General features: G+C 40.5%; 1 protein-coding gene across 4 annotated transcripts; it reads right to left on the bottom strand.

Annotated features, from left to right (window-relative positions):
- Positions 1-8,275: 8,275 nt before the first annotated feature.
- Positions 8,276-16,092, bottom strand: EPM2AIP1 (EPM2A interacting protein 1). 4 transcript variants are annotated; one of them, XM_032861264.1, is made up of 3 exons: positions 13,410-16,092; positions 10,072-10,100; positions 8,276-8,969 (listed from the first exon to the last, which is right to left on the bottom strand). In XM_032861264.1, exon 1 carries the CDS (start codon positions 15,988-15,990, stop codon positions 14,164-14,166), a length of 1,827 nt encoding a protein of 608 aa, XP_032717155.1. In that variant the 5' UTR covers positions 15,991-16,092; the 3' UTR covers positions 8,276-8,969; positions 10,072-10,100; positions 13,410-14,163. The 4 variants fall into 4 exon arrangements, with proteins under 4 accessions (XP_032717155.1, XP_032717152.1, XP_032717153.1 ...); XM_032861261.1 differs by having other exon boundaries at positions 10,072-16,092; XM_032861262.1 differs by having other exon boundaries at positions 8,276-12,854.
- Positions 16,093-16,328: the final 236 nt, after the last annotated feature.

Raw genomic sequence — 16,328 nt, 5'->3', positions numbered from 1 at the left:
ATTTTTGCATCTATATTCATAATAAATATTTGTAGATTTCTTGTGATGTCTCTAGTTTTGACATCAGGGTAATACTGACCTCACAGAATGAGTTGGAAAGTATTTCCTTTTCATCTATTTTCTGGAAGAGTTTGTAAAGAATTGGTACTAATTCTTCTTTAAATGTTTGGTAGAATTCAGTAGTGAAGCTATTTGGGCCTGGGCTTTTCTTTTGGGTAATTTTTTTGGTTACTAATTCAATCTCCTTGGTTATTATTGGCCTACTCAGATTGTCTATTTCTTCTCAAGTTCTCAATTACCAAATTTTGGTAATTTCTGTCTTCCTAAGAATTTGTCCATTTCATCTAATTTATCTAGGTTATTGACATACAGTTGTTATAGTGTTTCTTTATAATGCCTTTTATTTCTGTAAGTAATGTCCCCTTCTTTCATTTCTTATTTTAGTAATTTGAGTCTTCTCGTTTCCTTAGTCAATCTAGTTAAAGGTTAGTCATAAAAATATATATATATATCAACCTTCTCAGAGGAAAAAAATATGTAAGGAAAAAAAGACACACTGAGTAAATATCTGTAACTCATATCAAAAGGGACTAATATCCCTAATACATAAGGATCTCCTAAAAATTGTAAAAGGCCAACAGACCAATAGAAGAATAGGCAGAAGATTTGAACACATGGTTCACAGAAAAAAAAATACAAAAAAATACAAATAATCTTTAAATATATATATTTATTTTTTATTATTTTTTTAAAGATTTTATGTCTTATTTGAGAGAGAGAGAGAAAGTGAGAAAGAGCATGAAGAGGGGAGAAGGTCAGAGAGAAAAGCAGACTCCCCATGGAGCTGGGAGCCCGATGCAGGACTCGATCCCAGGACTCTAGGATCATGACCTGAGCCGAAGGCAGTCACCCAACCAACTGAGCCACCCAGGCGCCCTATGTATGTGTGGTGTGTGTGTGTATATATATATATATATTTTTTTTTAAGATTTTATTTATTTATTTGACAGACTGAGATCACAAGTAGGCAGAGAGGCAGGCAGAGAGAGAGGAGGAAGCAGGCTCCCTGCCGGGCAGAAAGCCTGATGCGGGACTTGATCCCAGGACCCTGAGATCATGACCTGAGCTGAAGGCAGAGGCTTTAACCCACTGAACCACCCAGGCACATATATATATATATATATATACATATACATATATATATATATATATTTTTTTAAGTTCATTCATTCATAAGTGAAGCTACACAGAAATACCACCGGGTTGAAAAATATCCAGAAGTTTTACAACTTTTGTTTTTGGTAAGACTGGGAGGAAACAGATATACATGCATTGCTGGTGAGGGCCCAAAAGGAAGCAACCACAAAGGAGAAAAATATGGCAATATCTAGGAAAATAATGAATGTATTTATGCTTTAACCTAGAAGTTCTAGTTCTAGAAATCTATTTCAAAATTTCACTGACAAAACTATGAAATGACCTATGCATAAAGTAAGTCATAAGCACATTATTTGTAAAAACTGGAAGACCGGAAACAATCTACAGGGGTAGATGAATACATTAGATACTTTCACACAAAGGAATACTGTGTAGCTTTAAAAAGAATGAGCAAGATCTCTTTGTATCACTTTGACGTCATCTCCAAGATAATGTTGTCTGTATTGTTCATTTTAAAAGTGCCAAAGAAAGTTTATAGAACGTGCTTCATGTGTCCGGTCCCTTTGGGGATGCCATTGTTTGTACTGGGGGTCAAGATCACATCTGTGCCCTCACAGAGCCTAAGTGAGGAATCAGCTCCACTGGGGAAAACCCTTAAGACCAGACTCAGAAGAACAAAGATGTACATGATCACGCAGTCTCTCCACAATCCCAAGGACAGGTGCTCCAGGCCAGGGTATCTGCTGGACCCAGTGTGTCTTCAATTCCATCAGAGGATCTCCTCCCTACTGTGAGGCAAGTGGTAAAGTGACCTTATCAGTGCAGGAGCGAACAGGCTGTTTGATGCCAGGCTGTCTGGGATTGGCGGTGCCAGTTATTCACATGGTTGTCTGGGAAAGTCACTTATCCTGTACTTAGGGACCTTGAAACCTGTGGCATTTTGCAAATCCTTTATGCAGGAGGGACTCTACTGATACCATGAGAAGCTGAGCTTAGGTGCTATGTGGTGCTGCATTAATTATATCTCAATTAAAAAAAATTTTACCTTCTAGACGGTATTATGCTGAGCAAAATAAGTTAATCAGAGAAAGACAATTATCATATCATCTCTCCCATATGAGGAATTTGAGAGGCAGGGCATGGGGTTGTGGGGGGAAAGGAAGGAAAAAAAAATGAAACAAGATGGGATCGGGAAGGAGACAAACCATAAGACTCTTGATCTCACAAAACAAACTGAGGGTTGCTGGAGGGTAGGGGATAGGGAGAGGGTGGCTGGGTGATGGACATTGGGGAGGGTATGTGCTATGGTGAGTGCTGTGAAATGTATAAGCCTGATGATTTACAAACCTGTACTCCTGGGGCAAATACTACATTATATGTTAATAAAAATAAAAAATAAAATAAAATGAAATAAATTTACCTTACCCAAAAAGAGGTCTGGCCTTTGCCTTTCTTAGCTCTGTGCACTGGAAAGACCTAGAAGCAATGACAGCTAATGAATGAGCAATACCAACATCCTAATGGTGATCTCCAACTACCAACCACTCTCTACTTCAAGGAACTGGGACTCCCACAAGCAAGTATGGATAGGAATATAGGAGTAAGCCTGGAACATCTGATGCAGAAAAGCATGGACGCTACCAAAGACTAATGGGATTGTGGCAAAGGATATAGGAACCAATACAAAGAAGCTGCCATGGTCAAAGATGAGGCAACATGAGCATGAAGAACAGTAGTGACGGCAAACCTATTGAAACAATTAAAAAATAAGTCTTCAAGTTTATAAATAAAATCTTTTATTAAAATGTTAAAAGTCCACAAGTTAAAAAACAAAACAAAAAACCCAAACAAACAAAAACGGAGACACAACTCCTAAATCTGAAAATTAGTAATTAAAGGGAAAGAATTGTGCATTTATTCTCCCTTCAGCAACGGTTTAGTAGAGGCCTACTTGTGCCAGGCACTGGCCTCAGTACTGAAGTTTTGTCAGCTAAACAAAATAAACTCTGACCCTTGTGGATCTTGTCTGTGACCCCTTAGCATGCAACTATATTTCAAGGTAACTAAATAGTCCTGTTATTAAGGAAAAGTTCTACTTTCCAGAAGAACTCAGCTCATAAGTGTAGAAGTGATAGAGTTAGAAAGACAACTATACTGTAAGTCCTAATGAATGAATGGGGTCCAGGAGACAGTGACTAGTGGACCAAAGCCATTCAGCTAAGAGACTGGAAGGGAGCCTGACAGAGACAGGATGGGGTCCCAGCCCCAGCCCCACTGACCAGTTCTAGCGTTACTAGAAATGGGCAGACTACAGGTTGTGAGCGTGCTGTGAGGCAGCAGAAACCTCACACTACCCTATTTCCAGCATTCTAGCCATAGCATTCCAACCTGAATCAAATCAAGCCTTTGGGGCACCAGGGTGGCTCAGTCAGTTAAGCACCTGCCTTCAGCTCAGGTCATGGTCCCAGAGTCCTGGGATGGAGCCCCATGTCAGGCTCCCTTCATATCGGGGAGCCTGCTTCTCCCTCTCCCTCTGCCCGCTGATCCCCCTGCTCGTGCATGTGCACTTTTTGTTAGTAAATAAATAAATAAAATCTTCAAAAAAATTTTAGAAAATCAAGCCTTTAGCATGAACTTCAAGACTAAATAAAATATGGGCGATAGAAGAACACATTACATACAACAAGAAATAAGACAGATCAATACATCCTGTGGGACAGTCTGTACAGCAGCAGACCTGGCTTCTTCAACAAGACAAGGGCATAAGGAAATGCGGAGCAGACAGAGGGACTCCTCTGGATTAAATGAAATTTAAGAGACACAACAACCAAATACAGTGTGTGGACTTTGCTTGGATCCTGAGTTGAAGAAACTGTCTGTAAAAAGTCCATTTTGAGAAAAATTGGGGAAAACTGAATATGGACTAGGCATTAGTTTTTGTCAAAGAATTAATTTGCTATGATGATAGTATTATAATTGTATATGACAATGTTCTTTGTTTTCAGAGATGAAATAAGAACCTCATTGCTAACTGAGGTATCTAGGTGGTGTGGTACAGCAACCATATCAGTCATGATCCTGGAGTCCCGGGATCAAGTCCTGCATTGGGCTCCCTGCTCAGCAGGGGTCTGTTTCTCTCTCTGACCTCCCCACTCTCATGCTCACTCTCTCTCATTCTCTCTCTCTCTCAAGTAAATAAATAAAATCTCTAAAAAAAAGAATTCAAGTAGATAAAAGGCATAATAGAGGCCTTAGAAATTGACTTTATATTGATAACAGGTTTGATGTACAATGAAGAGGGTTAACTATTAAACAAAGTATAAAAATATTCGACTCAAGGATATGGAAAAAATAATCAAAGGGAGAAAAAGAATAAGAAAATAGGAAGAATGAATTAAAGAAAGTAAAAGCAGAAATCAATGAATTAGAAAATAGAATCATTTTATGGGATACTTAATAGAATAACACTGATAAAACACAAATTCATTGAAATTCATTGAAAAGGACAAGAAAATAAAAATCTGTAATGAGGCTAATTAAGAAAAAAAAGAAAGCCCAAAATTTAGGAATGAGACAGGGAATATAACAGAAGTACAGAGGAGATAAAATAAAAATGCTATGAACAACACAATAGATTTGAAAATCTTAATTTAATGGAAAATTTCCTAAGAAAATCCAAAAAAACTAGAAATTAATTCAGTATGCAAGAGGCATAAGAGGAAATTGAAAAATTGTTAAAAAAAAAAAAAAACCCTACCTAAGTGGCTACTTACCCAAAGGATACAAAAACCCTACCTAAGTGACTACTTACCCCAAGTGGCTACTTACCCAAAGGGGCACATGCACCCACCCCAACATTTAGAGCAGCAATGTCCACAACAGCCATACTATGGAAAGAGCCCAGATGTCTATCGATGGATGGATAAAGAAGATGTGATACACACACACACACACACACACACACAATGGAGTATTATTCAGCCATCAAGAAAACCAAAATCTTGTCATTTGAAATAACATGGATGGAATACTAGGCCCAATAAATCATCCAGAAAAAGAAAAATACTATATGATTTCACCATAGGTGGAACTTAAGAAACAAAACAGATGAACACAGGGTAAGAGAAGGGAAAATAAAATAAATGAAAATAGAGAGGGTGGCAAACCATAAGAGACACTGACTCTAGGAAATAAACTAAGGGTTGCTGGAGGGGAGGTGGGTGGGGAGATGGGATAACTGGGTGATGGGCATTAAGGAGGGCACATGATGTCATATGCATCTGATGAATCACTAAATTCTACCCTTGAAACTAATAATACACTCTATGTTAATTGAATTTAAAGCATTTTTAAAAACTACCTAAGGGGCACCAGTACCATTCTTTTCAATTTTTTTCAAACCCTCTAGAAACAAGTACTGTACACTACTTAAACTGTTTCAGAATACTCATCAAAATACAAAAATTTTAATAATTTTTGTTGTATATCCAACATAACAATATCTTAAAGAATTCTAGATTCCCAAAGGATTTCTGTGTAAGTGCTAAGATGATACCCTGTCTCAGCCATTGCTAGCCAGAGCCAAAGGCCAAGACTGTGAGGACTCTGGGGTCCCCCACCTGGCAAACAGACAGTTCCTTGAAAGGAATGGAGGCGAAGAGCCAATCTGGCAATGACAGAATGGTAGAATGGGAAAAGCACAGGAACAGGAAATAGACTCCACCACGGACCTGCTATGTAATTCTGAATAACCTTAGCCACCTCTCTGGGACCCAATTTCTCAACCTGTAAAGGAGCTGGAGTAAATGATCTTTCTACGGACTCTTGAATATTCAGTTCTATAAATTCTCATTCAGAAGAGTCAATGTGCTGGTGACAGGAGGCAATAAACTATTGGAATGACTTTAAATATCAGTGGCTGCTAACCACTGAGAGATACAATGGGCAACTTTTAGTGCATCTTGCCCAGCCCAAATCCCCTTGTAGAGGTTCCCTCTTCAACTCACCTCAAGTGCAGGACTGGGCCTAGAGCTGCACATTATAGACCCCTTTAGAGAAAAACATCTCTACAATCACAACAAACATATTCCCCCATTATAAAAATTTATACATACATACACACACACACACACACACAACACACACACACACACAGTGGAAGCTGGTGTTGTTCAGAGACAACAAAGCAGGTGTGCAAGGAGGGCATAGACAAGACCCACAAAGGTAGGAAATTTATTTGGTTTAGGAATCTGAGTCTCTGGTGCCCAGACCAGTGCCTGGCACTAGTAGGCTTTCATTTAGTTAGTGTCAAATGACCCTGAATCTGATTCCCCTACTCGGTTTCCATGAGATACTCATGTATTTCTCTAATCATTCTCCTATTTGTTTCCCAGTAAGCTACTACAAGTTGGTTTCTTATAACCAGAAAGCCCCACCAAATTTATTAGGGGCCCCTCCCCTTCACAGCCACCACTCACTTCACTACGGTAGCACACACCTGGCCTCAGGGAAGACATCACCAGCCTGCACTGTCACAAGTCCTGCCCAAAATGTGGAACTGACATATTAGGAGACTGGGTCAGGGGTCAGTGGCGCTGGAGTGGGGTGGTGATAGACAGCCAGGGAGATGTACAAAGGCTGGCTGGCAAAATTGTTAAGACAGCTCAGGCAGTTAAGAGTCTGCCTTCAGCTCAGGTCAGGATCCCAGCATCCTGGGATAGAGCCCTGTGTCAGGCTTCCTGCTCAGCAGGGAACCTGCTTCTCCCTCTCTGCTCCCCCTGCTTGTGCTCCACTCTCTCTCTCTCTGCAATAAATAAATAAAAACTTTTTAAAAGCTCAGAGAGAGAAGTTAACAATAGTGGCTCTGAGAGAACCTCATATTCTTTAAAGTCCTTTCTCCCCACCCCTGCTTAATTACAGTAAATTTCTCCTCCCACTAGTCAAAACCAAATGGCAACCTCTATGGGATGATGAAATGCTCATTATCTTGATTGTGGTGACTTTCATGCATGTGTCTTTAAACTGTGCAGTTTATTGTACTTTAATTACATATCAATAAAGTAAAAAATGTGGAAAGAGCTCAAGTCAAATCTTTCCATTATTTTACAATAATCAGTAATATATCAATAATGGCACAATGTTTAAGGAGGCCCTTTGTCACAAGGGTGCTATTTTGGAACATGCTGAATATCAGCACATTTTTAAAAATATTTTTATTTATTTGACAGAGATCACAAGTAGAGAGGCAGAGAGAGAGAGGAGGAAGCAGGCTCCCCACTGAGCAGAGAGCCTGATGTGGGACTCGATCCCAGGACCCTGGGATCATGACCTGAGCTGAAGGCAGAAGCTTTAACCCACTGAGCCACCCAGGCACCCCATATCAGCACTTCTTTATTTATTCCAGGGCCTTCTCACCGCCCCTCCCCCAACCAGTTCCCTCCAATCCCTCAAGGAAGTGAACATGTAACAGCAAATAGTAAGTTATAAGAGAAGTTAGGTTGGTGAACTCTAATTCATAATCAACGGAACTAAAATGCAAGACTTTACACATCATTTTAATTTTTCAGGGAGTCTTTACATTTTAATCTTATTCTCTAAATCCCTTCCAGGGGTTCCAATTTACTTTATACTCTTAAGATTATAAATTCTTTTTACAATAATCATAGGGCAAATTTGCCTCTTATTCCCTACAGTAATCAATTTAACACAAACCAGTGTCATGGTTTGTTAAAATTATCTACGTAGATAACAACCACTTTAAGGACAAGGTCAAATAATTTATGTTGATACCCCAACTCACCAGCAGTGTCCAATACAGTGACTAGGGATAGGGAAAGGGACTGAAGGATATGACGGAAGACAGGGTAGAAAGAAAAAGGGTTATGTGGGGGTGTAGATCAATCACGCAGGGCTTTGTAGACCACGCCGGATTTTATTCTAATTATAATACTAAGCCATTGGAGGATTTTGAGCAGAGGAATGGCATGGTCTGATTTGTATTTTTACACTAGGGATCAGTCTGATTGCTGAGTAATTACAGTAAAGTATGGAAGCTGGGTGTATGCCAGAGTACACTGAGAGAAACGGGTGCACATGTTCACTGACAGACAGATACAGAAATGTTTATAGCAACTTTATTCATAATAACCACAAACTGGAAACAACCAAAATCTCCATCAATGGTAGAATGGATTTATTAATCGCAGTACAGTCGTACAATGGAATACTGCGCAGACGTAAAAAATGCTTCTACATGCAACGTGGTTGAGTCACACAGTACTGAACAATAGACACGAGCACAGAGAATCATCACATTTACATGAAGCTTTAAAAAGACAAAAGTAAGCTCTGGTGTAAGGATCCGATGAGTCTATCTGTGTGCAGGAGGAACATGAGGGTATCTGCTGGGTGCTAGAAATGCTATCTTGATCTGGGTGATGGGTTCCAGGGTGTATATAAAAATCCACTGAGGCATACATTTAATATTTACACTTTACTGAATATGTTACCTCAATAAAAAATATTTTTAAAGAAATCAGATAAATGGAGAGATATAACCATGTGTTGGTCTAGTATCGTCTTCCAAGTACTCCTGGTTTTCTTCTGAGGCACATTGGAAGGATTACAGTCTTCCTGGAACTTTGGTGTGGCCATGGGATTTGTTTTGGGCAGTGAAAGTGCTTTACAGGCCTCTAAGTGATTTGCTGCATTTTTTTTCATTTCCCAAAATGAGCACCCACACCGTACATGGTATCTCATTAACTTGAGTCCCAAAATGAGAACAACTTTGAGCAGGGTTTGGTGAGCATTTTCTGTGGGGTCACACAGCAAATTATTTTAGACTTTGTGCGTCGTACACACTCTTTCTCACAGCTATTCCATTCTGCCATTATAGAGCAAAAGCAGCCACAGACATAAATTAAGTGGGCAAGGCTAACTTCCAATAGAACTTTATTTATAGAAATAGGCAGCAGGATGGATTTTGACTGTGGACTGTAGTTTGTTGACCCCGACCCCTATCGAGCAAAGTCCCTAGCCAAGTTAAAAGAGAAGAGTTCCCGAGGCATTGAGATTTTGCTGTTGTTACTGTATGACAACCTCGCCTATCCTGATACAGAAATTGGCTCCATTTTTAAAAAACTCAACATACTACACACTGGCTTAGTTGGTAGGCATTCAGGAAATTGCTATTGGAGGATGGAAGAAATAACTTATGGGGGCAACTCATGTTATGGAGCAGTGAAACGATCTCTTGGGAAAGCCTGGAAGGCACAGAATCTATCCTTTACTAAAGTGGGAGTGGGGAAAAGTAAAACAAAATGTCTTATGGTTGCTATGGCTGCATTTGACGAAATGTGTAAGAAAGAGATGATCTCAGAATTCATCAATTTGCAAGCAGAAATGAAAGGGGTAGAATTCACAAATTCGAGTATGTATTGGACAGGATGAAACCACTTCTCAATTATGAAAAGATAAAAATGAGAAATTCTTTAATCTAGAGGATTAAAGAAATCCAATAAAACCCAGTTTTGCAGCAAGGATCACTGGATGACTATCACACCTACTGTTAAGATTTCTGGATAAGTTAATGTGCCTCAGACCAAAAGTCCAATTTAGTGTAACACTGGTTAATCCCTCAAATTGGACAAAATGGCTCAAGGAAAAAGACTATGGTTATAGTTCTTCCACGAATCCCAAAAGCTGGTTACCCAGAAATTAAGTTCAGAAGCATGTGAACAAGCCAGGAAAGAAATACAGCACATCTAAGAAGTACACCTTGACTACATGTCATTTTTGGGTCATCTTCCTTAGAAAAGTGATAAGGACATCTTTAGGCAAGAAAAGCAAGAGAACTGGGTATCTAGGAATCAGGAAGAAGAGCCATTCCTCTAATATTTTATTAAATTTACTTACTTTTAAATCCCAGAAGAGCCAGAAATCATCTGTAAAGGAAAGTAGCAAATAAATAGTATGCCATTTTCTTCTAGGATTAATCTTTTACAAAAGGAAAATGAGTATTTTAAATGGCATTATCTTTTTCTGATACTGAGTGTAACTTTTTAATTACCAAAGTATTGTTTTAGTCCACTAAATAGTTGACCACTGTTTTTCATCTAGGTTCTTTTGGAAGTTTACCTTTGGAAGTTAGAAAAAAAAAAGAAAAAGGAAAAAAAAAACCACAAAGAAATGAAATTAAGACTTCCAAGTAAAGGAGGTAAAGACTTACTATTCCATAGATTTATGTAAGTACGCCTGGGTTTGAATCCTGGCTTTACTACTTACATTTACTAGGGCAAATTGCAATCTAAGTTCGTTTCCGCAACAACATTCACATAATAAATATTTGAGCCACATGCCAAGCACTGAGCTAAATTCTGGGAATACAATTCCTTAGTCACAAAGAACTTAGTTTCATTTCTTAATTCATAATATGTGAATAACAATTACCCAACAAGCAGGCTAAGGCAGGAAGACCTCGGTGAAGGTCAAATGAGACTATGAATGGGCTTCAAAGATCATAAAACACTACACACATATTTATTCATCCAAACATTTATTGGAATGCCAGGCACTGTGCTAAGCACTACAGACAGAATAACTAGCAAGGCACAGTCCCTACCCTGGTAAAGCTTACAGTCTAGCAGTGATCGGTAAGAAGTAGCAACAAAATGTGCCAAGTGTATGGCTGGGAAAGGAAAAGGGCATTTAGAGAGTGCACAGTGGGGGCAGCTAGTCTAGAGGGCATCAGTGAAGACTTCCTAGAGGAAGTGGTATTTAAACTGAGACCTCAAAGATAAACAGAAATTATATCTTATCCTATGTCATGGTGAAAGCAGTGGAGAGAGATGACCAGGTATGTCTTTTGGAACCATCTGGCTGCAACATAAAAAAAATGTTCAAAACCAGAGAAAAAGAGACTAACAAGGATGCTGTTGCTACAATTCAGGTTGGCTGATGGCCTGAATTAGAATGGTAGCACTGGAAAAGTGAGAAAAACTTGAGACAGTAGACCTAACACAAAGGTTTTTCACAAGTGGATATGATGAAGGTCATGGATAGATTAGTTTTTGGCTTGGGCTACGGCAACTGGTAGCAGCAGTGCCATCTACTGAAAGAGGCAACACAAGAAGAGCAGGTTTGGCGGCAAGATCAATGACATGCTATGGTGTCCACGAGACAGCAGAGTGACTTAAGTTGGCAGTTAGATAGATACACGTATTAGGAAAGGCCTAGAAAGGAGACAGAATGTGGGGGGTCATTTGCATACAGATGGTAAATGAAGCCATGGACAGGGATGAGAGCAGCTAAGACGATGTAGAAAATAGCTCTACGACAAAATTTTGAAAGCACAAGAACACAAACATGTAAGGGAAAGGGGTGCACCTATGAAGCAGACTGAGAAAGCAAACCTGCAGAGACAACCTACCCCTGAAGCCAACATATGTAAGCACTTCAAGGAAGAGCAGTCAGTGGTGTCAAAGAGGGTAAGAATACTGCCAAGGATCTAGCTAGGGAGAGCAGTTGGGGTGGCACTGAGAGACTGGGAATACAGACAAATCTTTTAAGAAAACTACTAGGAAAGGGAGATATAGGGACACAAGGTTTTTAAAAAATAGTACTTATTTTAACTATATTCACTAATACGACAGGACCAGTAACAACTATTTTGTAAATAAAAAAAAAAAAATTTAAAGACTGCCATGCAGTTACAGAATTACTTAATACAGAAAACAGTAATATACACACATTTTTCTTTTTTACAAACAAGACTAGTTTATAGCAAATTCTCTATTATTTAGGGTCAGTTTTAAATCCTTAGCTTTTATCTCCTCCCAACTCAGTGACTACATGAGGCAAACTAGTTTTATTACCTTAAGCAAAATATATAGTGGAACTTCACAAAATGTACAAGACTTCAGTATTTTTAGGAACTAGGGTAGGAAAGCAGAAGCAGGTCCTCCAAACATTCTTTCAAAAAAGCACTTGCCACGAAAGAGAAAACTCCCAACTGCTGGCAAATTACCGGTAGATTTGGGGGGGGGAGGGTTGGTTTTTCATTGTTGTTTCTCCAGATATTTAAGCTTACTCCCTGTTCACTGAAAATCTCAACTTGACCATTCTCGATTACTAGCTTGTTAATACTTGCTTTTCTGCACTAATTCCGTTTAACAGAATAGAGTCCTTTAGTCTGGTTTCATATAAGCTACTGACTTAAAATGCTACTGACACCAGAATCTATCAAGGCCTTTACCTCACCTTACCAGCCAAACCTGCAACATTGGAATGAGTCTACCCTATGGAGTAGTGTCAGTCTGCCTGACTTGGCCTTTCTCATTCTGCTTCTACCGGTAATTTGCTCTGTCCCTCAGATAAAATAATCTACAACAGGGGATCTACTGGCACTTTAGGAAGGCTAATATTCTATCGTGCCCGGCTGTCCTATGCACTGCAGGGGGTGGGGGGAGGCAGAGGATGGGGAGATGTTCTTCATGCTTAAATGCCAGCAGAATCCCCCCAGGTAAGTCCAACGACCAAAAATGTCCTGTTTTCTAACAACCTCTGCAAAGAGAGGTTACTGCTTCTGGTAGAGAACCACTGACACCACTATGGTTCCTGAGCTCTCATGGCATCTCTTTTGATTGCTCGGGCATCAGTTCCTTCTAAATTGTTGGTTATATCCTGGTTCCATGAATTTGCTGGATTAGTGACCAAGAATAACGTGTTACAATGTTAAGACAGGACTTTAGCACAAGTTTGCAAACTGTACTTGAGAGGACCTCTAAGTTGGGTCCTGCTTTTAAATCATTTTATATATTTGGCTTTACTGTACGATTTCCTTTTTATGGTTAACCTAAGTTTGAAAAGTACTGTTTTTGCACAAAGCTGATGTCTCACTAGAAATACGGAATTGCTACAATCTGTTAATATAGCTGCTTCTTGAGAATTAAATATTTCTACTTGTGCGCTATCTTACATATAGAGTGTGTGGGGACAGTTTTAAATTCTATAATAAAGCCACTTCCAGCAGCTAACACAATCTGACATCATATCACTTTAAAATAAAAGGATTCCTTTAAACAGGATTTCTTTATAAAGCAGGAACACCCGTACATAAGCTAAAATATCTCACACCTCCTGATCCTGGAGGGCAATAATCTTATTCTGTCATCCTTGTTTTTGACAGGGCTAACCTTCTGTCTGGGGTAGAATAAAGAATTACTAATGGGAAACCATTAAGATTCTATACTTACCGCAGTCCTTTAATAGGCAATCTGATAAAACAGCACCCAACTGTGAAAAATTCAGGGGAGACCCCCAATAGCTGGATAGTCTGATCTCCAAAATGCAGGAAGCCTCCTAAACCAGCAATTTAAAAATGATTCTTACTCCTTTGACTAAAATTTTGTATGATTATTTTTTTCTACTAGTAATAATATCTCTAGGGCAGGTTGGGGGGGGGTGAAAGGAGATCTGTCAGTATTGATTTCAGACTCAGAAAAGTTTAAAAAAAATAGTCTTCAACATTTTGATAGATAAAATACCTCCACTGTACGTTCTTCCTTCTCAGAAACTTCTGAACTTCCTGAGTTTCTGCAAACTGGCTCAAACATACATTTAAGGAGTTGATAACTTCAGACCATATGTATCAGAATTTAAACACTCTATTAAAACCTAAAATTTCTTTAAAACATCTGAAAAACAGACTTCTAATTCAACTCACATTATCAGTACTGAACTTCTTTAAAAACAATTATATCATAAAAGCAAAAGACAATGACTCTGTCATTAAATTAAATTTTAAAAAAGGTGTTTGCATGTCTCAGTCCCATGCTGCCTCTTGAGATGATAAAAACATCTGTCAGAAGAATCTGAATCGTGATCAATTTGGATGAATAAACTTGGTGCTTTGACACAATCCAAATTAGTTAACTTGAAAAATCGGACAAATGTTTGCTTTTAGAATGAGATTCTCTTTTGGGTGTCTCGATGTTGTACTACCAAGGCTTATGGATTGGATTCATTTCTTCCTCTCACAAGGTCATCCCAGTGCGGCTCTATTTCAGTTGTGGCAATCCTAAACAGGGCGTGGAGATGCTCATCTGTCAATGGCTGGCTCAAAGTGTGTTGGTTTCGAGTCAAATATGAAAAAGCCTTTTCGCAGATTTCATTACTATCAAACAAGGATGCCACCTTACAGGCAACCCCTTTGATAATTGGGTAAGATTCAGCAGACAATCCAGCATAGAACTGCCCCAAGTCTTTGACTCTGTATTCGTTCCAAAGGTTAGTATTCGCCTGAAGTTTTGTTAGCTCCACTCTTACTGAAATAGGCGCATATTCAGGTTTAAAGTTAAAAGGATTTGCGAAAAGTTCTAAGTCCTTTTTAATGAACCTAAGGTCCTTGAAATGTCTCTCAAATTCTTTCTGTAGGCGACAGATCACCACTTGATACCTATCAGGATCAAATATTTTTTCATCTTCTTTAAGATGCTGTTTAAGCTCATCAACAACTTCTCTGAAGGCAGCAAAGTGTGTTAGATTTTTCTCTTCAATATGTCTCTGCAGTAAATTCAGCTTCACTTCAAAGGTACAGATATGGTCAAAGGCAGCAGCAGCAAAAACTTTACTGACTCTTAATAGTTCACTGAGTTCTCGAAGGTGGTCCATAATATCCACCAAGAAGCCAAAGTCACACAGCCATTGCTTGTCTGTGAAATGGACCGTTGTCGCCCCTATTGAAACTAAGAACGCTTCTATCTCTTTTCTCAGGGAAAATATTAATTTTAAAGTTTTCCCTCTTCTAAGCCAATTGTTCAGACATCGTCCATTAACCCTTTCGCCATGCTCTGATTCAGATTCGGTTAGTAAGGCCTGAAATTCCGGGCGCCTAACGCCTCTGGTCTTAATTAAAACTATCCATTCTGATACAGTATTTATGATCTGATTAACGTCTACATCGTAGGAGCTCAAGAGTTCCAAGTGCAGAAATCCTGAATAATGGATAACATTCCAACAGTTGGGGCTTACAGCCTTTTCCCTCATGTAGGACACTAGCCCTGAGTTCTCACCAATCATCCTCAGAGTGTGGGTCGTGGTTAGGCCAACCATTCGCTGCAAGCTAAGCCCTGCTGTTTGCAGGGCCTCAAGGATTGCCGCCATAAGGGCACCAACACTGAAGTGACGAGTCAGGTTGATAATGGTCAGAAGCTCTTCCTGCACCTCCAAGTCCTGGCCCACGCCGCGGACAAAGACCAGGAGATAGTTCTCATAGGCCACAAAGGCCTGGTCGTCCAAGGCAAGGGAATAGGCTTTAAAGTCCTTGGCTCTGTCAAAGAGCTGACTGCGTAGATTCTTGTTAATGTTCAGGACCCTCTGCCGCGTGACCTCTGGCGATAAATCAATGCCATCCAGAACGCTTACGTGTTCGGGCAGGGCATCCCTCAGCATCACCTCCATGCACTGGTACACGAAGTCCCCCTCACCCCAGCCGCGACCCTTCAAGGCCAAGAGGCGGGCGAGCCCGAGGCCTGCACGAGCAGCTCTCTCCTCAGGAGTAAGCGGGACGACCACGGGCAAGTCGCCCTGCCGCAGACGCTCCACTAGGGCCGCGCGCTCGCCCTCCGCCACATACCGCTCGTAGTAGTCGTGCTCGGCCTCGTAGTGGCGCCTGACGTCGCGTTCGCGGGTGGCTACGACGAGGCGGCGACAGACCAGGCACAGGGCCCCTTCGCCCTCCGGAGGCTCCACCACCAAGTAACGCTGGGTCCACTCGGCCCGGAAAACCCGAGATTCGTCGACTTCCATTTTGCTCCTCTTGGGCGTCATCCACATTCTACTTCAGGCCACAAGAACAGGGCCGACCTCCGGGAGGCCGCAAGGAGAGGGGAGGAGCAGAAGCAGGAGCAAGCACCTCCTCCGCTCTGCGCCAAATCACCCCAGCAGGGGGACACCAACCTCCGGCTACGCCATCTGCATTCCTATTGGCTGGAGATTTCGTATTCCCTAGCCCAGGGAAGAGCCAATGGGAAGCGCGGGCAGTGCGCAGGCGCATGCCCTACTAACCAGTGGCCTGAAGCTGTGCGCTAGGGAGGGACCAAGAGACCCAGGAACCCGCGGACTTAAGAAACTTGACTGGCATCCAGCTGCCCAATCAATAGCTCCCTGGTTCC

Source organism: Lontra canadensis, unplaced genomic scaffold, assembly GCF_010015895.1.
Source record: "Lontra canadensis isolate GAN:19392208 unplaced genomic scaffold, GSC_riverotter_1.0 scaffold20, whole genome shotgun sequence".
NCBI classification, from domain to species: Eukaryota; Metazoa; Chordata; class Mammalia; order Carnivora; family Mustelidae; genus Lontra; species Lontra canadensis.
Note: the sequence above shows the minus strand (reverse complement) of the source record. Positions and strands in the feature narration are given on the sequence as shown.